Source organism: Lytechinus variegatus, chromosome 13, assembly GCF_018143015.1.
Source record: "Lytechinus variegatus isolate NC3 chromosome 13, Lvar_3.0, whole genome shotgun sequence".
Taxonomy (NCBI): Eukaryota; Metazoa; Echinodermata; class Echinoidea; order Temnopleuroida; family Toxopneustidae; genus Lytechinus; species Lytechinus variegatus.
In genome coordinates this window covers 33187003-33213620 of record NC_054752.1, presented here as the reverse complement: position 1 = coordinate 33213620, position 26618 = coordinate 33187003, and the positions used below count along the sequence as shown (strand labels likewise).

Below are 26618 nucleotides of genomic sequence, written 5' to 3'. Positions count from 1 at the left end.
TACAGAATCAATTATCAAAATGGGCCCACTCTCTTTAAGAGACGTAATTGTGCAGATTGTTAAAACATATTAGAAGATTTGTGCATATAAATGGGTTAAGAAAAAAATTCAAAATTCTTCATTGTAAAATAAAATCCAAGTAAATGAAAATACAAATTTAGAATTGAGAAATTGTGAAATGTGAACTTAATTCAAAGCATAAATGGAAAAAAATAAACAAAATAATTCATCAACAATCAATGCGTACAATAAATTTCGTGAAGGACCCCTGAATTGTATGTATGGTACAATTTACAAGCACATGTACTTTTACACAAAGAACGGAGCTAGCTTGTGACATACAGCAGCTGGCAGTATTGGGAATGCAAAGGGAGCTGCAACTGAACAAACGAAAAATGAAAACTTCTCAGAAGTTGAAGTTTCTCTCTGAAAATCAAATGAACACAATCGAAGGGAAGTATTAGGAGTTGGTTAAAGAATGAAAATTGATGTCACAAATATGACTGAATTCAAAGAAAGCTTGATTTGAGTTGATAAAAGTTGTGAGAGCGTTGCTGCATGCCGGCCGACAGTCATACACTAACCTTTCTTTTTAACATAGGACTCTGAGTAGGATCGCTGTAACAAATGGGGATTTAAGTTTGGTGAGAAAACATTTTGTTAAACATCAGTACCATAACACACAAAATTACGAAGTTAGACATAAACAATTAACAATAAATATATCACATCACATGATTCGCATCACTATTAATGAAAGTAGAACAAGAACTTGGGTTATATTCATTGCAAACATAGATACTCATTTGTAAGTTTACATGATTGTAACATAACCTTCAACTATAGATTACACTCAATTGTGCATGTACATACCTTATTGATATTAATAGCTTTACAATTCAATCATTGGTTTACATATTAAATATCATGACATAATTGACACAAAGATATAGAAATAAACATACACTTTCACAAATAAATGACTGTGTATCAACTTTCAACTTCCATATCTAAATAAGATTTACATGAATGATGAACATGTGTGTTCATTTGGAGTCGGTGTAGAAAAATGGGTTTCAAGAATGAAGTCTGCATTTCTTTTTCAACATGAAATTAGCTTTTAAAGTTTTACTCCCATTTTACTGCATTAAGATAAATAAATGATGACAGGCTGTCTAGTGTTTTATTACTTTGATTTCTGTTGATAAATAGACGAATACTCACAACTCTAAGAGGCTCCAAAGTCTTTATCTTCTATAAAAGTGAGGTAATAAACAAATAAAAATGATAAAACTGTGAAATCTGGCCCAAACTTATTCACCTTTTGGTTCTATCTCTACTAAAAAGAAAAATACTCAATTTTCATTCTCACTCTAAAGTGGATTTTTCAAAGTTTGAAATGATGCACTTGTTCTGCTTTGATTGGATTATAATTTTGTAATATTAAAATAATTCATTCTTGGTAGCATTTACATGCAGGATTCATGCATATTTTGAAGATACATATTCTTAGTGTTTGGTTTCTACATTTGAGCAAAATAAACATATTTTGCAAACTTCATTTTGAAGCTGCTCACATTTCGACTGGATTGTGAATGAAAAAACACCCAACATCAGCCAAATGAAACACCGTAAATACACCGGTGGTGTGAACAAGAACCATGCAAAGCACTGTACACCAAATTAATGGTGTTGCGATGATTACTATAAACAGCACCTATTGTATACACCTTGGTTGTTATTTTAACACTGTTTGGTGCTATGAATAAATCTTCGGCGGTCATTCGAGCTGTCGTATCATACATACAACAGTGCAAACCCATTTCAGAGAAAATCGACTTCGAAGTTTACTACAATTTCCACACTTTGTTCCCCTGCCTTACAACATTTTCACTGCTAGAAAATATACATGACTGGAAAGACCAAAACAATTGCTTGACATTGGAAATATCACAAAAGAGGCACATGCTTTTAATTTCAGTTCGAGTGGTTTAGATTTCCCCTGAACAAAAACGCTATAGGAGAAACCACAACCCTGACTGCAATTTCAATGCATGCATTCAATCAAAACGTCATATCACTCTTTCACGTGCAAAGTCAATGCAGTGCAGATACAAACTGTTTGGCTGACCGCACATTTGAAAGTGAACACAGCTTTCTTTCCTTAGCTATAGTAAATTTTTCCTATGGGATTCACACACTATTGATTTACATGGCATTGCCGTAAAAAACTTTTTTGCTGCCTAGAAATTTTGAAAAAAATAAATTAGTAAGTACAGAATAGGACTTTTACAATCATTTTCTGTAAATATCTCATAATTTTTCAAAACCGAAACTGAATGATACGACGATTCGGATTTGAATGGCGACTAAAAGTACACTTAAGGGTGAGGTCATTCATCTACATGTAATGTATAACATTTAGTCTTATTCTTGACCGCCCTACTTTCCACAGTCTAAACTATTTCAAGCCTGGACTGGGGGGTGTTTCACAAAGATTTAAGTATGACTTAGAGTTGCACTTAAATAATAAGTTGTGTACGGAATGAAAGGCTTCACTGCATTGTCCAGATCGTGTCATGAGGACGCGCACTACTGCTTATCTATCAATAAGATCGAGCGTTGCATATCATGTACGCGTCAGCTTTTAAGCGCAACTTCAGTCATACTTAAATCTCTGTGAAACATCCCCCCTGGAGTATAATTTCAGGTATCTATTTCAATGCTGCCTGCATATACCTTTAGGGCATTGAAAGAAACTTTCAAATAGATCACAAGTCAATTTCAAATCTACAAATCAATCACATTTCAAATCTAAAAATCAATCACAGTGATTTTTTTTTCAAATGGCAAATTACTTGCTCATCTTTTTCTTACATCAACAATTATAAATTGGTTTGCTTTTGATAGTAAAAATTGATCCATCAGTTGAAAATTTGTACCTTATGTCAACTTGCAAACATTAGCAAAGATTTACTTGCAACACATCCCTATTATAGGTTCAAATTCAGTCAGGCCAATTAAAGTCAATTTGAGACTCGAGGGACTACTCAGCAGTTATATCCGAGACAGCTGCATGTTTATATCCAATGGATTCCTTTCCATACGTTCAAACGATCAAAATGTCACAACTCTTGATGACATCCTCAATAACAATGCATTCTTATTGGATTTTTCCATCATACCAGATGATGGTCAACTTGTACCCCTATCATACTTGGGTAGCAAAGCTGGATCGAGCCTGGATGAAGTTAGGTTGCATAATGTAAAAAGGGCTGAGAAATTTTCAATAGGCACTACATAAATATTGAATTATTATCATTATTCATTACTATTATTCAGACATCTGTTGCGACCCCTTGCTGTGTTCATATTCAAAGCAGGATACTTGTTAATGCTTTGGTGTACTCACACATTTTATACTAGAATGGGGTGCATGTACTATTGCAAAAATTGAAGTAAATGTGAAAAGCATCAATTGCTCATTTGATTTGATGTAATGGCTGCGAATTGCATTAAAAACTTGGTGTTTAAAAAACAACTTCCTGTCAAGAAAGGCCTGTGCAGTCTATATACTGTCTGATCTCTCTCTCTCGTTCTCTTTTCTATTTCACAAATTCTCCTAGTGCCTTCAGACCTACTACAAGTAGGTCCCTGATTGCAAACATCAAATTAATGAAATTAAATTCATGGCAGTATAACTTACATCAAGAAAATTAATTACATCCTGGAGTAACCAAGCTCTATGCACTACCCCCCCCATATAGCTCCTTTCCTCCCATTATCATTATAAAAAACACCCCCTCTTCCCTCTCTCTTTCTCTTACTTACATTCTCCATCTCCCCTTCCTCTAATGTTCTCTTTCGTATCCCTTCTCTTCATCTCCCTCCTATCCTTATCCATATACCTCTGCCATCCCTCATCTGTACTGTCAATACTTGCTATCCTCCGGGCATCATTATAAAATGCATCATGCCCTCTTGGCTTCCGACAAGTTTACAGGCAGCTCCTTAAAGCGCAGGACAATCATCAGAGTAGCCCGATGATAATCACGTCCTGCGCCATTACGGAACCCTAATGACATGCACCCCATGACAAACCTGACAAAAACACTTCTTACGGTATCCTCACGACTTCTCATTAAAAACCTGCATCTTTCTTCATAACGCCATCAGCGTGCCTCACCTTTTTCTAGTGCCGTTTCATAAATTGGCAGCTGAAAAGGTGACAGTTGCGGGTTCATATATCATCGAATTTGAGGTCTACCGAGTAAAAGGACAGGACATAATTTTTTCTTTGTAAATTATCAGAATCAACATCTTTCTGTCTCTAATCTAGAATGTAAAGCTTTAAACCACTGCTGTCCTGTCTTGGAAAAGAATAAAACCATGTTTAATACACATACTCCACTTCCTGGGGAAGTACATACATGTAGTATGGCATTTTACAGCTGAATTATTCATACCTCTCATGAATAATACATGAAGTTATTTCAATATCAAAGTGTCTGCTATTGAAAAACAACCTTCAGTGTTTTGTACATGCAACTCAGAAAAATCATTTCTCAAATTCTACTAATTTTGGCATACTACTGGCAAATGGCAAGTTTATAATGACCAATTATTGTATTCTGGTCATTGGATTGAAATGGTAATGAAAGTTAACATGTTCTACTCCCTGTGGAGTACTCATGCTAGGAACCAATCCAGGGGGGCGTTTCATGAAAGGACTTGTCGGACATTTTATCAGACAAGAACCAGTTTATCTGACAGTTACCATAGGAAACCGTGCTTCTCAGCAAATCAGAATCAAGGAAAGATGTCAGATGTGACAACTTGTCGGATGAAAATATTGATGAAACGCTCCCCAGGAGTACATAGAATGACAATTGACAATGAAACAATTCCATACAATAGATTTCAAGAATTTAAAACAATTCCATGGCTGTGATTAGTGACCAGCTGAAAATTTAAAACCTTTGTGGATTTAAAATTAAAGCCAATGGTTTTGTTCTTAATCTAAATCTTAAATCATTTGAGATTTGAATATAAATCCTTAGGATTCAAAATAAAGTTGAATGATGGACTGGTCACTATCCACATCTGCTAAAGCTGGATTTATTTTGAAATCCTTAAAATTCAGAGTGTACCCTTGCAATAATATAAAAACATATATTTTCCAATGATAGGTCTGTACATGTACTTGTTAAGTTGCAGCCATTTGTGATTTTTCTTGATTTCATGAAACATAATAATATTATACATTGTACATACATGTACTGCTACTGAATGATTAAAAAAAGGGCAAAACTTGGCAAATGTATGATTTCTTTGATTTCATCATCTAGATTTCTGACAAAGCTGAATAATTGATTTAGGAAGGGGACTGATCATCATATTGATAGACATTATTGCACAAGGTAGATAGATACTGTATCATGAAACGATACTTCTAAATCATACACACAATCTTTTGGATGCATGCATGTTATTTCATCAAATAAATGTTGCATCTTTTGAACAGCACTTCGATTTGAAGACTATTGAACCTTTGTCACCAAATCTCTGTAGGGTAGCTTAATACAAAATGGAAAGACTCTCAAATGCCAAATGTGACGTTTTAATATTTATAGCCAGGTTTGTGCCTCAAGAATATTGTACAAGTACAAACTTACATTATATATTCTACATACAATTCATAATGGAACATGTATTTTTCTAAAAATTGTCTATTCTGTGTTTAAAATGTTTTTGAGCAATTCAGTGATCTCTACCTACATGTATAAGATGTATTTGTGTATACATATAGTTGTAGACCTTGTTGAATGTATAAGTCTACCTATCAATTAATGTAAAAAATCAAAACCAAAACAAATGTTGAAAACATTTGTTTTCAATAGGTGGGAAGGAGGGAGGGGGTGGTTAAATTTTTGCCAAGAAATTATGTGGAAATATATAGGGTATTACTTGAGAAATAAAAATACATGAAAGAGGTGATTTCGAAAAACAAATCTTTGGTAGTATATGCATACAGCAATAAATCAGTGGCCCGACCCCCTCCCTGGGAGTTAGTTTTTAAATTTTATGTTTAAGCTGGTTCCGTTAAAAATTAATGAACTTGGCATAAAAATTGCTGAGCTATAGACAGTACAAGGAGACAAAGCACATTAAAAATGACCCACCTCGTACACATATCAAGGGGGTGGTTTATGCCAAGTCAACTTGTACATTAGTGTAGTACATATCTCACTAAATGCTCCAGAAAGGAAACAGAAAAATGTAGATGGGGAAAAGTGTGGACTACCAGTCAAATGGTTGAACCTCAAATAATAACCAAGAAGATAGGATGACTGTCAAGATGTTTGACGCTTCAATCCCTGGCTAGATATTTTAGCTGGAAGCTGAGCAGCCATGATTATCAAAACTCAGACATTTTGCTTTGAATCTTTTATCCCATACATCATGGATGTACATGTAGTAGGGTCCATGCAATACAATGTCAGGCTTACCAGATGAAAATTGGACACTCATTGAAATAACTTTTCATAAAACATGTGACATCAATTTTAAAATTTGTTTCCTCCAGTGACAAAGAATTCAATCGCAAACCATGGGTGAACATTGGTAGAACTGTATAGAACAAGCACTCAAGGAGTCAAGGGAAAGAAGAAAAGAAGTATGGACAAGGGTACTATAGTCCTCATGGTCGCGTCTCTCGGGCGTTCCTGTAATTCAATGGGGAGAACAGGGCTTGGTCTTACATAGAGTTACGACTGATCCAATCAATCATAACTCTATGGAAATCCAGACAGTGTCATAAGTTTTTCTTCACAAAATTTGCAAAATACCCTTTGTAAACAATGGCAAACACACCAAATTGTCAAGAAAAAAATGAATTGATTATGATAATATCCATAAAACATTCTGAACAAACATGCATTTTAGATGTAGGCGTTTCTGGCTTTCCATAGTTGAGATTGATCATATCAATAGCAGCTCTTTGTAAGACGGGGCCCTGGAGTTATTCAAGAGAGACCAAACTTGTGATCTTTACAGACAGGTGGTCACATCTACAAAGGCGGTCACTAAAAGCAGGTTTGACTGCATATTACAAATACTCACATCTTCTGGATTCTCCTCCATGTCCGCATCCATCGCCTCTTCGATATCAATCATCTCGGCAAGTTATCCGTCAAATCACTTCCACAAGAAAAGACTTATTCTATCGGGAGCGGCAATCCTCTAATGCACCCCAAACTCTCTGATCGTGTCTGGCAATAGCACTAGAAATGTAAACAGCGAGGTGTCGCAGTGGACTCTAATACCAAAGAGTTATCTGAACAGCTCTCTAGAGCATTGTTTCCATGGCAACCATAATGAGAATCAGAATATAAGAGCAAGACAACGAGCATGTAAAGCCGCGTTTGTCTGAAGTGATTAGAATTAATGTTCTGGTAATGTGAGATGCTTCCAGCTCCAAGGACAATCAAAATCAAAATGTTAAAAAGACTGGTACCTTCCAGACAGCTGATGAAGACAAAGTGCGGTGAGGCAGAATGATGATATATGGAGTTATTCCAAAGTACTTGATTCTCAAATATCACTGCTCTATTATTATTTGTAAAGCTACCATTCATGCGTAATTCCACCGATAACAGTTTACCTACATCAACAATATTGATCGAATGTGTTGTTTTTACGAATGATCATCGGGTCACATTGCACAGCAAAATGTCTCTTCACTTCTTGAAGCTTGTAGAGGTGCTTTCCTCAAAACAATCAAATGCTTTTCACTTGATATTTCAATTCCGAAGAAACTGAAATATGTTTCATGCTAATCGAAACTCCAGTGTATCCAGAAAACCACAAGATAATTCATGCGCTCGGTGATCAATCAATTTCACTGCTGACTGTCTCAATGTGAGCTGGCAACAGCAAGGAATCCTAATGAGTTGGTGTTTCCGTTTTGTAATGAATGAATCTTGCGCATACAAGCATGAACTTGATGAGGTCAAACTCAGTCTAAAGGTACCAAGGTACCTGTATTTCAACCAATAAAAAGCAAGGATTTACCCGAGCCTGGGGTGATGAGCTAACTTTCAGGAGTGGGATGTAATATAATACAATATACCCCTAGCAAGCACTCCTGGATTTCAAACGAGGAATATAATTAGCTCACAGACCAACAGTCAAAGTGGAGAAACTACTGCCCTGTTGAAGAGTTAAATTTTACAAAATATCACACGATAATTTATTACAATCCTGAGATAAACTTGTCCTTGTTATGCAGCCACCAGTACGGTCTGACCTCTGACAATCAATGGAATATATTCTTGAAAACCAAACAGTCAATAATCACATTATATTGTCAGTTGACGGGTCCAATAGTTAAAATATTGCACTTCAATGATGATAAAATGTCCTCCTTTCGTGAATATGTCCTTGCTATTATGCAGCATACAAATAAAGCTGGACCTCGATCCGATAATCAATGGATCAAGCGCTGAAAAAAAACTTTAGTCAATATTCATGTTTTATTGCCTGTTGAAGGGTTCACCAGTCAGAATATCACACCTTAATAATTAATGACAATACAATATCATCACGAGATAAACCTGTTCCTAGTGCAACGACATCTAACCTCAACTTATCAATGGAACATACATGTACACTGGAACAGCTTACAGTCAATATGCACATTATATTGCCTGTTGAAGGGTGCAATAGTAAAAATATCACCCTTCAATGAGATAATCTTTCCTCGTTGATTAAACAAGCAATGCTGTCTGACCTAGATCAGTTAATCACTAGATCATACTCATGTGTAGATAGATGTCCAAAATGTTACTTCCTGGTTGCCAGTAATACACACAAACATTAATAAGCTATGATATATACTCCAAAATAAGCATAGATGAAGACCTGTATTGCTCTCCTAACGGTTGAATTTCCTAGTAATATAGCTGGGTGTAACAATGAGATGTAGCAGCCGGCACGATGTCAACCAGAATTATACTACGGTGACAAGGCTTCAGCATTCCCAAGGCCTGAACTGACCCGGTTCCGGTAGGCTACGTGCATACACCACCACTACTTGCTAACAATGCTACGCTTCGAGTCCATCCCTGGCACTTCAATCGTGAGCATACTCAATTTACCACATCCACCAACAAGCCAATATTGCCTGTGCTGTGTGATGGCGTACAGCCTATGACAACATCATACAGAACCAGTATTGGGATTCCAGCCGTGATGCACGGCACTGACAATACCAATGCTTGGCATAGATCTCACGCTATATATGACCCGCTTGCCAGTCCAATGGACAAATTCAATGGATCCCTGCCTGATCGTTTATTGAGCCTGCCTGGGTTATAATCTGATACTATGCACTGTCCTCTGGTAGGCGTTGGAATTATTTGTATGCCTTGTTTGTGTTTGCCAGAAGGAATATTTGCATGAAAGAGCTATAAATACATATTGCATGGAGTCTCCACTGGCTTTTATGAAAGAGTTTGAAGTCAAGAGCAATCAAAGTGCATTGGGGGTGAACTTTGCTTGCTAAATTGAGGAAATGATTTCTTGACTGCTCGATTGACCAAATCCCAAGGCATCAATAAACAAGGGAATACACTCTAGTTCAGAGAGAACATAAGTCTTCATTGAGAGATCAAATCAATTATGAGCTCTTACATTATTTTTACTAAAGAATATTCATGAGAAAAAAAATGTCCTCTGCAAAGGATTGAATCTCAGATGCACTCAACAAGCGCACACTGAGTTACAATCAAGCAACCAATAAGAGCAGAAAAATATGTGGGTAAAAAAATCAATTCATTTAAATGTTGTAAATGGAACTTTCGAAAAAAAATCATGATTTGAACGATTCCAAAATCGTACTGCATATAGGCTTATTATTTTTCTTTAGATACTTTTTGTCAATCACTTTGGGGCAGATTTTAAATCAGAAATAAAGTTACATTTCCAATATCAGAGTATGGAGGCATATATGAGAGGCCTAGCTGTTGGTCCCTTTACAGAGCCAACAGCAAGGGAAATACAGAAAATTTGTCAGAAATAAAAAATCTACATCTATCATTCTATTTTAAGGGGCAAAAGATTTAGGAAATGTTTTGTATGGTAAAAAAGCACTATAAACAAAATACATTTTGCAGAACACTCATTGAAAAATGCATGGCTTGATAGTTGTGCGGTGAAACTACAGATTCATAATTTGGTACCATCTGTAAATCAAGCACAGATGTTATTGACGAATAGTAAATGTAATAGGTTGGAAGAGAGATAAATAAAGGGGCGGGGCAGCTTGGGTTCGGAAGGGGTGTGGCATGATGAGTAGGAAAAGAATTACACAGAGGCTGGAGGCGAATTAGCCTCAGAGAGCTCTGGAAGTAGCCCCAGAAAAAAATGCCTGGGCATGAACAAAAGACAATAGATAAAAAAACAAATATAGAGAAAGTTGGAGATACATGTAGATAATTTAGCAAAATCTACCATTATCATTAGTTTGTAAATATACCATGTGCAATCAGTGTACATGGCCCTATGCATGGCAAGCCATTTTATCACGGCTACTTTGGATAAATAATATATAGACATTTGAATTACAATCCATATTATTATCGATGTCAATAAAGTTATTATCAACTTGGTTCAGTGAAATAATTCCCCTTTTACCTTTTAAGGGTTATCAGCGTCATTATTATCCATCTAGAAGAAAAATAAGCATATCAACATTTTAAAGGTCAAGTCCACCTCAGAAAAATGTTGATTTGAATCAACAGAGAAAAATCAGACGAGCACAATGCTGAAAATTTCATCAAAATCGGATGTAAAATAAGAAAGTTATGGCATTTTAAAGTTTTGCTTATTTTCAACAAAATAGTTATATGAACGAGCCAGTTACATCCAAATGAGAGAGTTGATGATGTCACTCACTCACTATTTCTTTTGTTTTTTATTGTTTGAATTATACAATATTTCAATTTTTACGAATTTGACGATTAGGACCTCCTTGCCTGAAGCACAAAATGTTAAAATAATGGAATTACATGTGTTCAGTGAGGAATGAAACTTCATTTCACATGACAATGACGAGAAAATAAAAATAATTCATATTTCATATAATAAATTACTAAAGAAATGGTGAGTGAGTGATGTCATCAACTCTCTCATTTTGGATGCAACTGGCTCGTTCATATAACTATTTTGTTGAAAATAAGGGAAACTTTAAAATGCCATAACTTTCTTATTTTACATCCGATTTTGATGAAATTTTCATTGTTATGCTTGTTGAATTTTTCTCTTTTTATTCAAATCAAGTTTTTGTTGGGGTGGACTTGTCCTTTAATAATGCTTAACTAATTAGGGAGACACATTAAACCCCATCTGGATGAGCCCATTTTCAATGTGAGCCATTTCTACTGGACATCTGAATTTGGATACGGTACAAAATGACATTAATGTTCAATTGTGTTCAATCAATGTCTCATTATGTTCGCATGTCGTCTCGAAAGCAACCATGGTTGTGCCAGCAAAAGGGCACTGTGATATACATGTGTATATATGCAGAGCCACTTACAGACAGTTAAGGGGAACTGAAGGGAAATCCAACATTTTGTTCTCCTTTGGGAATCGTATGAAAAATCTATTATAAAAATAAAATTATGTTTGAGGCTCAAATAACAAGTGAATTCTTGAGTGCTAAAACATTGTAATTCATGATAAATTATTTCATCATTTTAATTCAATTTCCACTACTAATGCCAGCCATGGTGTAATTTACAAGAAATTTATCCACATTGTGCCGCACTCGACCCAGGTGAGGTGAATGGATACCAGGTAGGATTTATTCCTTGAGCGCTTTAGCGCCTATGGCGGCTGAGCTACAGCCGAGGTAATAATATGGCACCAAGTATCAAGGCACAGTTGAGTATATGCATATAAAAACTGTGCTATATAAATGGACATTATTATTACTATTATTATAATGTCCACTCAGTTTTGATGGGTACCGTTAACACTTACACGTAATACTTTGAGAACAAACATGTTTATAACAAAATTTGAATTCAATTACATGTAGTTCCCAGAAAGTTTCCCTCTCATAAATGATACAGTGGCCAATTTATGTTATTTCACTTGAGACATGATGCTTTTCTTGACTTTGAAAGAGTGGTTCAATTATACAATATCTCCTCCCCAAAATAGGATATTTCAAGAGTTATTTTACGAATATGTAATTATATTCTTCTAATACAGGTAGGAATATATTTATTTAAATCCAAATTCTTCCCAATAACATGTTAATTTTTGGCATAGCAAACTTATTTGGAATTTTCAATTGGTTGATCTAATATAGGAAATAAAAAACTTTCTTTTGAAGGCAGCCAAGCAATTAATCACACGACTTACAATTAATCACAATATCTAAAATTAAATTAGTGTTTCTTGCAAAGCCCCCAAGAAAGAACTTTTAACCTACAAATAAAATCATAGACTTTGCTAGTTTGAGATTGACTATTCACATTCCAATTTCCTTTTTGGTTTCTTTTTCTTTCCCTGTTTGATTCTAGGGCCTGCATCTTAATTTCATTATGAATATCATATACCGGTACAGTGTATTCAATGGAAGCATACACGTAGAGTAGTATTTATCTCAGCAGTCGGATAACATAAACCACAGGCATACATGTACACATCTAAATGTCATATCATACACAGCTGCAGTTAATGTTCAGACTTACATGTAATACCATTAAAGGGAATTCAATCAATTAGAATACATTAATATGCGAGGAAGCAGAGGAGATAAAAGTTATAATCAGGGAGCTTCAAAATGGTTCAAATTTTGGAATGTTACATAAAGACATTATTTCTTTGGAGCTTGGTCAAAGCACTTGTAAAAGAAACAAGTATACTCTGGCCGTCTGGCAGATTAAAAACTATAAATAAAAAATGAACCATATTGCTGTGACATCTACCATTTGAAGTTGTGTGATTTATAATATTAGACAGAGGGAGAAAAAGAAAACAAAATCTTCACCATGAAAATAAACATATTTAGAGCCAATGAATAAAGAGAGTCATGAAAAAAGAGAAAATGTACAAAAGTACAAAACAATTTTGAAATTAAAAAGATAACATATGACAGCACTCACCCCATAATAAAATTCATAACAAAATCATATTAGTTTTGAAATATGCTGAGGCACCGCATAATCATTAAAGGGGAAGTTCACCCTGAAGAAAATTTTATTGTAAAAATAGCAGAAAAAATAGTAAAAAATATTGGTGAAGGTTTGAGGAAAATACGTTAAAGAGTAAGAAAGTTATTAAAGTTCAAATTTTTGGATTTGTGACGTCATAAACGAGCAGCTGCCCCATGTGTTCTGTAACATAAAAGGCATGAATTTCAAATTTTGCTTGGTTCCTGATGACTTAATTTTGTTTTCTATTCATTATCGGGTGTGAAATGATTTGTCTATTGATATACAAAAGGTACAGTAAAAACCATTTTCAATTTTCTGAGAAAATGACATTTCATTGATTATTTTACCATTCACTATGTAGGAATGCTGCTTGCATATGACGTCACAAATCAAATACTTGAAATTGTAATAAATTTTTAATTATTTGATGAATTTTTCTCAAACCTTCGACAATATTTTTTATTATTTTTTCTGCTATCTTTACAATAAACTTTTTGTCAGGGTGAACTTCCCCTTTAAATAGCAAATTCCATTGTAAATGAAGTATCTACATTTTCAATGACAGAGGAAAAAATTACAAACTTCACATTCCTGGTCAATTGATTCTATAAAAGTAAAAAACATAAGAGAACCATCAGTTTCAAAATCAGCGACTATTTGATTGATGAAACATATACCTGATGTTGCTTTGTTAATACAGATCTATCAATCCATATCAAAGAGAGCATTACGAAAATTTCCCGTTTGATTCTCGACCTCACTTCGGACTGCAAACTGCGGTCGCATACCCTGTTTTGCGTTTGCAAATCTCAAACAACTTTTCCAACCCCGATAAACCCATCTTGGCCAGGTAATCCCCTTGTCTCGATTTCACCACCACGGGCCAGCTAATCGAGCGATGAGCCAAGGACGAAATGATAAACAACAGCTGTGCTATTACGTAAGACTTGTCTGCCTGTAGAAGGATCTTCGGAATGAAATTATTGTATTCGATATTAATCACGTTTTCAAAGGCATATTACATTCAGACATCCAATACTAGTCCATTTTCAATTTCGAACGAAGAAAATCGACCTCGAAATAAGGAAAGTATGCGGAATAAAAATTACGGTATGCTTAGCATGCAAGGACCGCGATGCATCCCATCTAGTTTCTGTCCGTACAGCAAGAAAATATGGGATGCATGACGTTCACTTGCGCAACGATACAGTCTTAACGAAAGAAAGGAAGGAAGGAAGGAAGAGAGAGAAAGAAAGAAAGAAAGAAAGAAAGAAAGAAAGAAAAAGAAAGAAAGAAAGGAAGAAAAAAGTTTCTATCAACGCGTGTATATGGAACTCCATGCACTCAACAGAATGCAATCCATCGTGTGTGCCCCCTGCTGTGACCGTTGATGCTGGGGTGTATTATCTTCGGACCGAGGTCAAGAAACAGGTGTTTCTATACTTAAATTTCATGCTTTAGGGCAATAGGGTTTTGAGAAGAGATTTGATGATAAGGGAAACTTGGGGTATACTGCTCTTAAACGCAAAATTTTCGTCATGTCAAAGAAAACATTATCAACATTAAAAGGAGGATGTGTAAAATATGTGAAATTCAAGCAAAAAATGGTCTATGGTATATTATACACGGTTGTGGAGACAAGTAGTTAATCCAGAAATGATTGTTTTTAAATTTGTACATGAGAGGAAGTAATTTTCATTAAAAAATACAGGATAATTCTTTTGCTATAATCTATCATGTTCCCTAATTCTGGCTCAATCATTTTCATAAAATATTTGTTCCTCCTGGTTTTCTATGGTTATGTCAAACATAAGCTGGTTCCTTTTTTTGTGCAACCTACCTGTTTCATATCTTGTAACCCTATTATATGATATGATCTTTGTTCACTCAATCGGTGTGGGAGGGAAGGTCTGTGAGCCATGGCCATTAAGTTGACCTATTCCCTACCCAGGTTACCTGGTTGGGTGAGAAAGGATCTAAAAACTATTTGTATTTTTGTACTATTTCTCAATCTTGCATTGTACATTCTGTCTTGTTTTTTATTAAGTGCCGAATAAAATAATAATAATGAAATACTGTTCAAAGGATTAAATGCTGTTTTAAATTCTACTGGACCTTTAATTCAAGAATTGAATACAGTAGTTGAGGTACACACACATTGCATTCAAGATATCAAATCAGATACTGGTCATTTTGCACCTTGAGAGGGCCTCCTTATTCTTTTCTCAGACTATACATTTAGGAGAGCATTGGTAAAGCAATGAAGTCCAGGGGAGCGTTTTATCAACATTCTTTTCTTGAATCTGATTGGCTGATAGGCACTGTTACTATGGTAACTGTCGGATAAAACGTCCGACGAGTCCTTCATGAACATCTCATCTCTTCAATGAGAAGAGATGAATTATATTTGTTCATTGCTTATTTGATATGTGAATAAACATTTAAATTCTGCAGATTTTGACAAATTTATGATGACTGCTCTTTATATACATCAAATCCCCACTTTAGCATGTCAGGCTTGTATAGTGAATGTGATTTCCAGCAAGTTTTACAACCTCACTACCTCTCATATAATAGTACATTTTTTTCAATGTGACTAACACTAAAATGTAAAAAAAAATACTCAGACTGTACAGTTATGTACAATATGTACATATAAAATAAACTGATGCATAAATTAAAAATAATTACTGCAGTATGAACATGAGCCAATTTCATAAAAAATAAAAATACATGTTACTTTTTGCCATAGTAGTAACTAACATGGTATCCAAGGTACTTAATCATAAATACATATGATGCGGGCTCCTGCCTGGAAGTGTCGTATCTTGCAGAAAGGAACACTGAAGTTTTGTAAGAATCCACTTTCATAATAAAAAGCACCTTATCAAAGGACAGAGCCCTGTTTTTCATTCAAATGCTGCGCATGCTCATCTTCCATTCATCATAGTCAAAACAATGTGTCTTTTCACACGTGAATCTTGAATCATCTTTGTAATGATTGCTATTGTAATCCTGACAGTGAGTGGTGTTTGTGGTTCTAATCATGTTCTAGTTTAGTTTCACACATGCTAAATATTCGTCATTAGCCTGATTTTTCACTGGAATCATCATTCAAGTTACGACTTTTTTTACCGTGTGAAAGGGCGGAATGTGAATGTGAGAAAAGCTGCTCAGACAGATGCACATTCCCTCTTTGAATCCAACTTTTTGAAGCATTTTTCACCGTGTCTTTCCTCAATTCTCCATTATATTGTCTCTACTGAATGTTAAGATTAGTGATGAAAAGGTGCTTGCAGGATTACTGTGTGAAAGAAGTGGCTCTGAACTTTGGTAAAGGTGCCTTTATTATAACAGTAAAGCCATTCGTGGCTACATCCTTTATACACAGGAGTTCCACTCAGCACCTCTTCTCATTCAATTTTACCCTATTTCTCTCTACAGAAACAGCTATCTGGTGGGCATTTCATAAAGCTGTTTGTAATACCTCGGTCACGTATGCTCTATGGCGGCCGTACGAGTAAAAAAAAAAAACAGGTGGTTTGAATAACAAGTGGAATGCCTCTGGCCGTCTCACCTGCATCACGCGGTTCAATATAGCAGCATTGCTGACTTTGAATACTACTCTAACTTGCACAAGATGTTCAGTGATACATGGTTACTCTTATGTCCACTTTTTATGAACTAGACCAATAAACTTACAGAGATATGATGGTTATTCAACAAAAAACCCAACATGGCCAAAGTTCATTGACCTTACATGACCTTTGACCTTGATCATGTGACCTGAAACTCGAACAGGATGTTCAGTGATACTTGATTACTCTTATGTACAAGTTTCATGAATCAGATCCATAAACTTTCAAAGTTATGATGGTAATTCAACAGATACACCCAATTCGGCCAAAGTTCATTGACCTTTGACCTTGGCCATGTGACCTGAAACGCGCACAGGATGTTCAGTGATACTTGATTACTCTAATGTCCAAGTTTAATGAACTAGACCAATAAACTTTCAAAGTTATGATGGTAATTCAACAGATACCCCAGATTCGGCCAAAGTTCATTGACCCTAAATGACCTTTGACCTTAATCATGAGACCTCAAACTTGCACAAAATTTTCAGTGATGCTTGATTACTATTATGTCCAAGTTTCATGAATCAGATCCATAAACTTTCAAAGTTATGAGGGGAAATCAACAGATATCCCCAATTTGGCCAAAGTTCATTGACCCTAAATGACCTTTGACCTTGGTCATGTGACATGAACCTCATGTAGGATGTTCAGTGATACTTGATTAACCTTATGTCCAAGTTTCATGAACTAGGTCCATATATTTTCTAAGTTATGATGACATTTCAAAAACTTAACCTCGGGTTAAGATTTTGATGTTGATTCCTCCAACATGGTCTAAGTTTATTGACCCTAAATGACCTTTGACCTTGGTCATGTGACATGAAACTCTAATAGGATGTTCAGTAATACTTGATTAACCTTATGGCCAAGTTTTATTAACCAGGTCCATATACTTTCTACGTTATGACGTCATTTCAAAACTTTAACCTCAGGTTAAGATTTGATGTTGACGCCGCCGCCGTCGGAAAAGCGGCGCCTATAGTCTCACTTTGCTTCGCAGGCGAGACAAAAATGAATAAAACAGCTGTTTTCAACTCGCTGTACGGCCACCGTAGAGCAAATGTGACCGAGGTATAAGTCAAGTGCAACTTTATGAACAACTGGTGATCCTTTCTTAGTTTCTTACTCAACACCAATGAAATTTTGATGCAGATAATAGGATCACCAGTCAGTTGTAAAGTTGCCCGTAACTTATAAAAAGCTTTATGCATCACTTACCAGGAAAGCTGCTGTGAACACCCTTCATAGGTGAAATGACATTTGATCCTGCAACATTTGCTTCAATCTCAATATCCAAGAGGGCATAGGGTTAGAATTAGATTCCAATAGGGTTTTTGGTTCAGAATAATGTAAAGGATTATGATTATTTAGTTTTGGAGGTTAGGTTTTAGGTTTGGCTCAAGATGCAGATTTTCATAGAAGCAATTGTTGTCAGAGCAACATGGAATCCCCACCATTTGATAAAACAGCTAGAAGTCTGTGCGACACCACTGCATTACAATCAATAAGAGTCAACATTTTCAATAATCAAAATCATGTCAATATCACAACAAAATACAAATGATTGATGAACTGAGGATGAAACTTACCGGATGGAAAGGTACAGAGACCGACTCTCCCTGGTCCGAGAACTGCCGGACAAGGACCCGCCGAGGCAGTCTCCTCTCCGGCTCCCTGTTGTAGTCCTGCAGTCTGAGTTGTTGAAGGCCACTCACGTAAGAATGTGGCTGAGTGGTGGTGGCGCTCGGGGATCCAACTACTGAAATAAACGGGTGGGAAAAAAGAATATATTAAGCATATTTCTTCAAACGTATCTAGGAAACCCCATATCATGCTAAAATATTACATTCGTTTTGTCAGTTTCCTATTCTCCTTTCATGTAGTCCTGCAGTTTGAGTTGTTGAAGGCCAGCCACTCAAATAAGAATGTGGCTGGGTGGTGGTGGCGCTCGGGGATCCAACTACTGAAATAAATGGGAGAGAAAAAAAGGATACATTATTAAAGCATATTTCATCAATAAATGTATCAAGAAAACCCCATATTACTCTGAAATATTACATTCATTTTGTCAGTTTCCTATTCTCCTTCTTGTAGTCCTGCAATCCGCGTTGTTGAAGGCCAGCCACTCACGTAAGAATGTGGCTGGGTGGTGGTGGCGCTCGGGGATCCAACTACTGAAATGAACGGGGGAAAAAGAATATTTTAAGCATATTTCTTCAAACGTGTCTAGAAAACCCCATATTATGCTAAAATATTACACTAATTTTGTCAGTTTCCTATTCTCCTTTTGTTGTAGTCCTGCTGAAGACCACGGACACAGGAAGAGGCTGGATGGTGGTAGCGCTCGGGGATCCAACTACTGAAATAAGAATATGCATAATTTAAGCATATTTCATCAGTAAAAATTGTTCCAAGATCTTATATCTGACATTTTGAAATTCATTTTGACAGTTTCCTCTACTTCTTTCCTTGTAATCCTGGAGTTCGAGTTGGGACTGGGGGCCATAGTGACAATCCACGATCATAAAAGAAAAGATCAGCATATTACAGATAAAATAGTTATATTTTTCAGTATATTTGGACCATGTGCAATAGCTTCATGTACAATCTCAAAAAAAAAAGAATTCTCTTGTGAATTAATACCCCATTTCAGGAGAAAACATAAGATTTCCTCGTATATTGATATTGTAGTACGGGGTTCTTACAATTTCACATAATTTCTAATACTCTTCACAGAGACAGCCCAGCAGACATGCTAACATGTTGAGAACTTCCTGGCCAACTCCCAGTTTTATCAGTTAAAGCCTTGTTACATTCTTGGAAACATTCCATGCAAATTATTTAAGGCAATTAATATTCATATAAATGTAAATCAATATAACAAAGTATAACTGAATATTTAAATATACAAACAAAAGATATTCAAACTATATGCAAATTATCATCTAAGCTTGAGTGTATCAACTTAACATTATAACCAATCAGAAAAGGAGAGGTGGAAGGAGAGGGAGTGAGAGAGAGAGAGAGAGAGGAGTGAAGAAAGCTGTATGGGGAATGGTGGAGTGATTTAATACAAAAGAACCTTGTGTGAGGAGTGTACAGCAGTTAGTGTATAAGAGAGTGCTGTACATAAAGAATAGAAAGTTAGGATAAAAAGGGTGAATATAAATGAGGGGTGTTCTAATAGAAAAAAGGGGATGATTCATAAATAAGAGTGGAAAGAAATAAAAGTACAAAATCAATCCCTACAATATTGATGACACAGCAGCAAATGACACATCATTTAAACTACCTGACTTCCTCTGAACCTACAATATCTTTAAAAAAAAAATAAATAAAAAAAGATCTCTTTAAAAAGCTTGTGTTTTGTCAACGAAAAATGTCATTGGCACTGGCCAATCAGTTCAGTCCCATAGACTGTATCGAAGAGCTTAATGTAAACAGTATCAACTTTACCTGTAATTCTGGAAACAGTTTCCTCGGTACCGTGATTCAGATTTAAGTTACACTTAATGTCTCATAATTCCTCAAAGATTTGTACGAAAAAAAAACAGTTTCAAACACTGTAAAAAAGAACTATAACATCCAACACAAAGTAAATAAAGTATATATTGTAAATATAACCACTCCCCAATGAAGCAAACACTCTCAATGCTTTGATCACTCAGGAGGCCATTCCTTAATCAACCGAAACCCAATTGCCTTTATTCTATCATCATCACAATACAACGTTACACAATGTTAGGACTGGCTTGAATAGCTCGAGATCAATACACTCTTTTCTTTTCAAAGCTACAGGATAGGAAAAAGGGCTTTGTGGATCACCTATGAGTGATAAGTGGGTAGTGGTGTATTGATCAGAAGGATATCATGGTGGGATGATCAAAGAGACACATTGTGCATGTTTGGATAATAAAAGATCTGCTCATTTACATTTGGGGAGATACCCTGATGTGGCAGTTCTCCTTCAGAGGTGGGGGATTCAGGACATAATAGACAATAGTAATTTAGGACACAATATGCATTCTTACATAAATCTTGCAAACAGATGAACTGTCATATTCTATTTTGATAATTACAAACAGTTCTTGTATTACACACATCACATTATGTGCTTCCGAAGGACCAGTATTTTTAATTACTCCAGCCAAAGCCTTGCGGCTTTTACGGCGCACTATTTGGCCAAGGAGTAATAAATCCTTGATTTGGCCAGCAGCTGGATCTGTGTATAAAGCTTCAAGCAGCTTTTCAAAATGTTGCAAATTCATTCCATCACATTGGAGATCATCCGATAATCATAAAACAAGTTTAAAAGATTTCCTCATACAATCAGAAATGAAAAAATATTTGAATCAGCTTGAATATAACACGAATGCTTTTCAAAAAAAAAAAATTTGTCAGCATTTATCAGACATGGAAACTGAAACATTTGGAATACGTACAGGTCTCTGTAAGGGCTAAAATTAATACAAACTGAATGATACAGAAACCAGCATGTTAAAGATGTCCACAATATTTCAAAAAGGCATCGAAAGGTTTCAAGCAGTAAGCTTACTGTGCATTTGTGACTAAAGGGTAATGAAATACATGAAATTGTAACTGTGTGAAATGTAAAAAAAGTAGGTTTCACATTCTGTAAATTTTTTAACCTAATACCCAAATATCAATGCCAGAGGATTGACTAACATAGCAACCTAATGTTGATTTAGTCTGGCAGAAAAAATCCAAACTCTTGTTGAAAACGTGCTGATTAAAAACAACAAAAACTCCTCTCTAGCCACATACATGTAGTGGCAGATTTGGGATGGGGGTGGGGGTTAGGGATTATGCACAACCTACACGTATTAATAATTTGCATTTTATTGTTTTTTTTCTTCAGACAGCATGCACCCTGCCTTGTAAATCCTGAATCTAAACAAGTAAATAATCACTATAACATTCCATATACCTCCAAATAATTAACACATTTAAACAATGCAAGAACATAATTCATTACATAAGTCAACAATGTGCATATGAAATATAAATCAATTACCTTCCTCTAATATACTGTACACACCAACAATGAACTAGCACCGTACCTTCCTGCTTAAAAAGTATAAATATAGTGTGTTTCAGCTACACCACTTGGTCAGGAAACATTGTCTGCAACTGCAAAGTATATTTTGTGTTAATATTTACCAATCCTAATCCTGAACGGCCAAATCAGCAATATTCCAGACAGACAGGATCGAGGAATACTGTATTGATAAACCTTGGTGTATTTCCTGCATCCAGTCAAATACATTTCCGACTAGTCTTTGAACAGCCCTTGATTTTCAAAACCCTGTTGGCAACGGCGCGCCTCTGTAGAAACATTGATACAGCTGAAAAAGAATGAATGAAGAGGGATGCTACCCTCAAACTCCCAGCCCCAATAATAGAGATAAATGAAAGTAGTTGCAGTAAACACTGATTTCACGAGAAAGTGTAAATCCAACCTTAATCGCCACTATATCATTGAGGATCTAGATCTGGTATAGTTACATATACTGAACAATGTGAAATCTTGAAATCTAAGCTGAAAAATGTTCACACTGAAGATCACCAAAACAGATAAAGCGCACGTGGGACAGTGTATTATTATTGCTTTGAATGTCGGCCTGACGCTTGACCCAAATCCCGTGCTTATTTGCTAATTTCTCAGCAATTACACAATTTCTTCCAGAATCCTTTGGCACATATTTTTTATTTATAAATACAGACACTTTGGTGGTCATTTCATTGGATTCTGTGCGAACTCATTTATAAATCGTTACCACAACTGGCATTTACCTTTAACCTATGGATTGAAGAATTCTATCATTCGAATAGGTATTGTACATGAACCATCCCGGGCCAGTAGTCAATGGGTTTAATAAGGTCTTGCTCGGCCATGGCCTTGGGTCAATATATTATTGGATAATTTTTTTATTTATTTATTCATCTATTTAACTATTGATACATCTATTCATTTATTCATAATCAATAGTTTATTTACCGTATTTGTTTTATTTATTTGTTGTTTTTATTCAATCAATTAATCGATTCACTTATTTATTTATTTATTTATTTATTGGGGGGGGAGGGATGAATGACCAAAATCTCAAGTTACAGATGATTAGGGACTAGGCACATGCAAAGAAATAGAAATAATAGTATATACTCCAAAAGTACTCCTAAATTCACGAGTATACTATCTTCCATGTCTTTGACTTTATTCACTGAACTCATGTGCAACATGAGAAGAGTGTCATTACACAACCTAGAGTCTGCTGAACAAGACTAGAGCTCAAGCATGTGACCTATGGAAGCATGTTAATATTGTTGTTGCATTTGTTTTTCAGAGCTCTGCTAACCTAAAGGTCAAGAATAGGGATTCCGGTTTTTACCTCCCGGGGAAGGGAGACGAACTTGAAGAAAAACAATGTTCCAAACATACTGGGAGACTAACCAATGTGCAAGATTTAACTGTCAATTAAGCTCTAAGGAAAGAAAAAATAAAACCCTGTCTCAAGTTTTCGTATAACACATTTAAAACAACCACTCCTATATTTTTTAACGACCACATTATCTCGACATTTGAATCTTACAAAATTATTATCATTTTATCATTTTTTGTATATCCATGCTAACATTTGGAATTCATGTAAGATTTATTTTTGCCTGTCCATAGCATGTTTTAAATTGCATTTTTAAGCATGTGTTTTTTTTTATTATTATTATCATTCACTTACCAAAAACAATTTTGTATAATAAAAACCTTACGATTCACCCAAAACATTACAGAATTTTACACTGTATACATGTCTCTTGTGCACCCCACTTTGGAAAAGAAAAAAAAAAAGAAAAAGAAGTCATATTTCAGTGCCATAAAGCTACAGACAGGAACCATTTCAAAAACATGTCTGCTCATAACTGGAATCAATACTGGATGAGAGTCCCTTGATGTCTGCTGCCATCTTGTGATGGTGTATGTCAATGCTGGCTAGACAGTCAAGTTCAGCGTATTTGGGTCAAGATAGATGAAAGGCAGTTACATGTGTAACACTGTTTGTGCGGATTATACTGTAGTCACTGACCCGTAACTCGGTAAATGTGGAAGACCCCCCCCCCCTAATGCACCGAGGTCAAAACGAGTAATGCATGGGATTTTAGGGAAGGAAACTTTGACAAAATACCGTAGATCGCTAGATGTGTCTATTGTAACAGTGTATGTACATATACATGGTATAATCGTTGCATTAGGCATGATTATTGAGCATTGTGGTCTGGTGGTTCCTACTCTTGCCTTTGAACCTAAAGGGCCATGGTGTAAATTTCCTTCAGCAATAATAGATCCACAATGTGCTGCACTCAACCCAGGTGAAAATGGGTACTACTACCAGCAGGGAGAAATTCCTCAAAAAATTGTGAGCATATTCCAATGATTGGAGATTTTTTTTTCTTCCTGCCTTATTTATTTATTTATATATTTAATTATTCATTTATTCATTCATTCATTTACTATTTATAATAATTTTTCTTGGGGGAGGGGTGGATGTTGCCCAAACAGTTACAAACACAACATTTGGTAAAAAGCTTGAACATGTATGAACATCAAGCTCCTGTGCTGTAGATAAATCTACAAATGTTTAGAATATTATTTTAATGACTTGTGAGGCAAAGCTTTTGTTTAGTGTGCAGGCCTTCAATATTTAATTTTGGTGACTAGCCATGTATCAAGCTCCGGTATCTAAACTGATAAATCTGGAAATTTTAGCACAATATACACAGCAAAAACTGTGGTGTTAACCAGTGTACATAGAGGACCACACCAGTTATTTTACACTGGTGTTAAATTGGTGCTAGTTTTACACCTATAGGTGTTATTACAACACCTATGGTTGTTACATTTACACTCTTTGGTGTTATGTTCAATCTCTAGGGTGTTATTTTAACACCTCAGGTGTGGTCCTTTATTAATACCAATTGGTGTCAGTTTTAACACAGTTTTTACAATGTACTATGATTGACATTAAATGTGCTTCTAAACAGTTAACTATAAAGACACCGAATTTGGTTAATAGCTATGTAAAGGGGAGTATTTAATTAAAAAAGGTGATTGTTCACTCACAATTTTGCTTCGAGCCAATCAGAAAGTAACCTTTTTACACTTGTGAAAATTTCTTTAACCCTGTAATTGCAATTTAGCCCCACCAAGAGTATGGGGTAAAGCTGGTTTAACCCCACCTATAGTAAGGGATTATTTGGCCCTGCAAAATAGCGGGGTTAGCCAAGCAATTGCGGTGCTGAGAGTGATAGTTCGGGGTTAAGATCGCTAGTGTAAAGAGACCGGCCTAAGAACAGCGCTTGATGTATGCCATCGGGGCAGATAGCGCTGTTGTCCAATCAGAGATAAGGACTCATGAATGGCTAACACTAATCATGGGTCCCGGGGGGGCCACTTCCATTCACAAGTGGATACCATGCGCGACCATGAGGTCTCGAAAAGCACCCTAAACACGTAATTTCCATATTCTGAAAATGCACCCCTTAACAAGTATTGGCATGTGAAACCCTACCCTTAACAAGTATTGGAAACAAAACGATACTCTTGGCAAACTTCCCTGAAATGAACCCCTAAACAAGTACAGGAATGTTTTATTGTTACGGGTCCTTCGGTCATCGGCTTTACCTTATTTGGTTTAGTACGACCCCACCTTTTACACCTCGCGCAAATCGGACTCTAAACACGTAGTGCTGGGGCAAAAAGGACATCCTTTATAAAACATTTTAATTTTGTTTTATCATCTCCTCAAATTAGACCCTAAACACGTAATTTTCCTAGTGAAATAGATACCCTTTTTTCATTATTTTTGTGTTTTTGACACCCTTATCACGTTACGTACGTAACGTGCCCTATCGTGAAAAAGACATCCTTTTTACGTGTTTTTTTGGTCGCGCATGGTATCCACTCGCCAATGTAAGTGGCCCCCCCGGGTCAGGGGTTACTAAATTATGTTTGAGATCAGCAAGCACTTCCTGGCCTGGGAAAAAATTAGTACTGTATTAAGGATAGTACGAGGTTAGCCATAGTACGGTGTTAAGAAAATCCAATGGGCATTTCCATACAATATGTACGTCCGGCCCCATATATGTGGGACATTCATGAAATTTTCTAGCTCTGATTTCTGATTCTTTTGACACTCTGTAATGCTCTCAAATGACCATGACTTGGTCAGTTTATGAAGTGAAGTAAAATTTGAGAAAAATGGGGGTCGGATGTACAAAAAGGTTATTTTACAGAATCACCCCAATGTAAAAAGCGTAAAAGGCTTTCAGTGTCTTCTAAGAAATAGTCTTTGAAATCAGACTATTTGGTGAATGTAATGCTCCCCAGGTTGTGAGCAAATCTCAAGCTCCTGTGACACTGATAAATCTGGAAATGCTGTATCAAGTGAATTCCAGGGTCCTGATGGGTTTTAGATGAGCTTTGATTATTGTGGGATTCATTGATTGGTTGATGTGAATACCCTTGATGATCCTGATAGAGAGTGATTCAGACAGTAGGGATATAACACTCATTCACCTGATATGGCTTAATAGAGTGGTTCAGAGAAGTGGTTTAGAGTATGTTAAATAGCTATCAAGAGCTAGGAGATTGTTGACTTCTCATTTTACTTCACCTCTCTCCCTTGAAAGATGTACTGAAACGTGATCTCACTTAAGATGTGCTCGATAAGAGCTACAT

At 35.8% G+C, this 26618-nt stretch overlaps 1 protein-coding gene across 7 annotated transcripts in view; it reads right to left on the bottom strand.

Moving 5' to 3' along the window:
* The window catches only part of LOC121426160 (5'-AMP-activated protein kinase subunit gamma-1-like), a 79133-nt gene that overhangs the window by 21865 nt on the left and 30650 nt on the right, over positions 1 to 26618 (bottom strand). For 4 of the 7 annotated variants that reach the window (XM_041622344.1, XM_041622345.1, XM_041622351.1 and 1 more), the window contains 3 exons: positions 18457 to 18626; positions 1225 to 1254; positions 585 to 618 (listed from right to left, as the gene is read on the bottom strand). In XM_041622344.1, the coding sequence (XP_041478278.1) occupies positions 585 to 618; positions 1225 to 1254; positions 18457 to 18626 (234 nt within the window). The remainder of the gene's footprint in view (positions 1 to 584; positions 619 to 1224; positions 1255 to 18456; positions 18627 to 26618) is intronic. The other 3 variants (XM_041622346.1, XM_041622349.1, XM_041622347.1) reach the window with 3 other exon arrangements.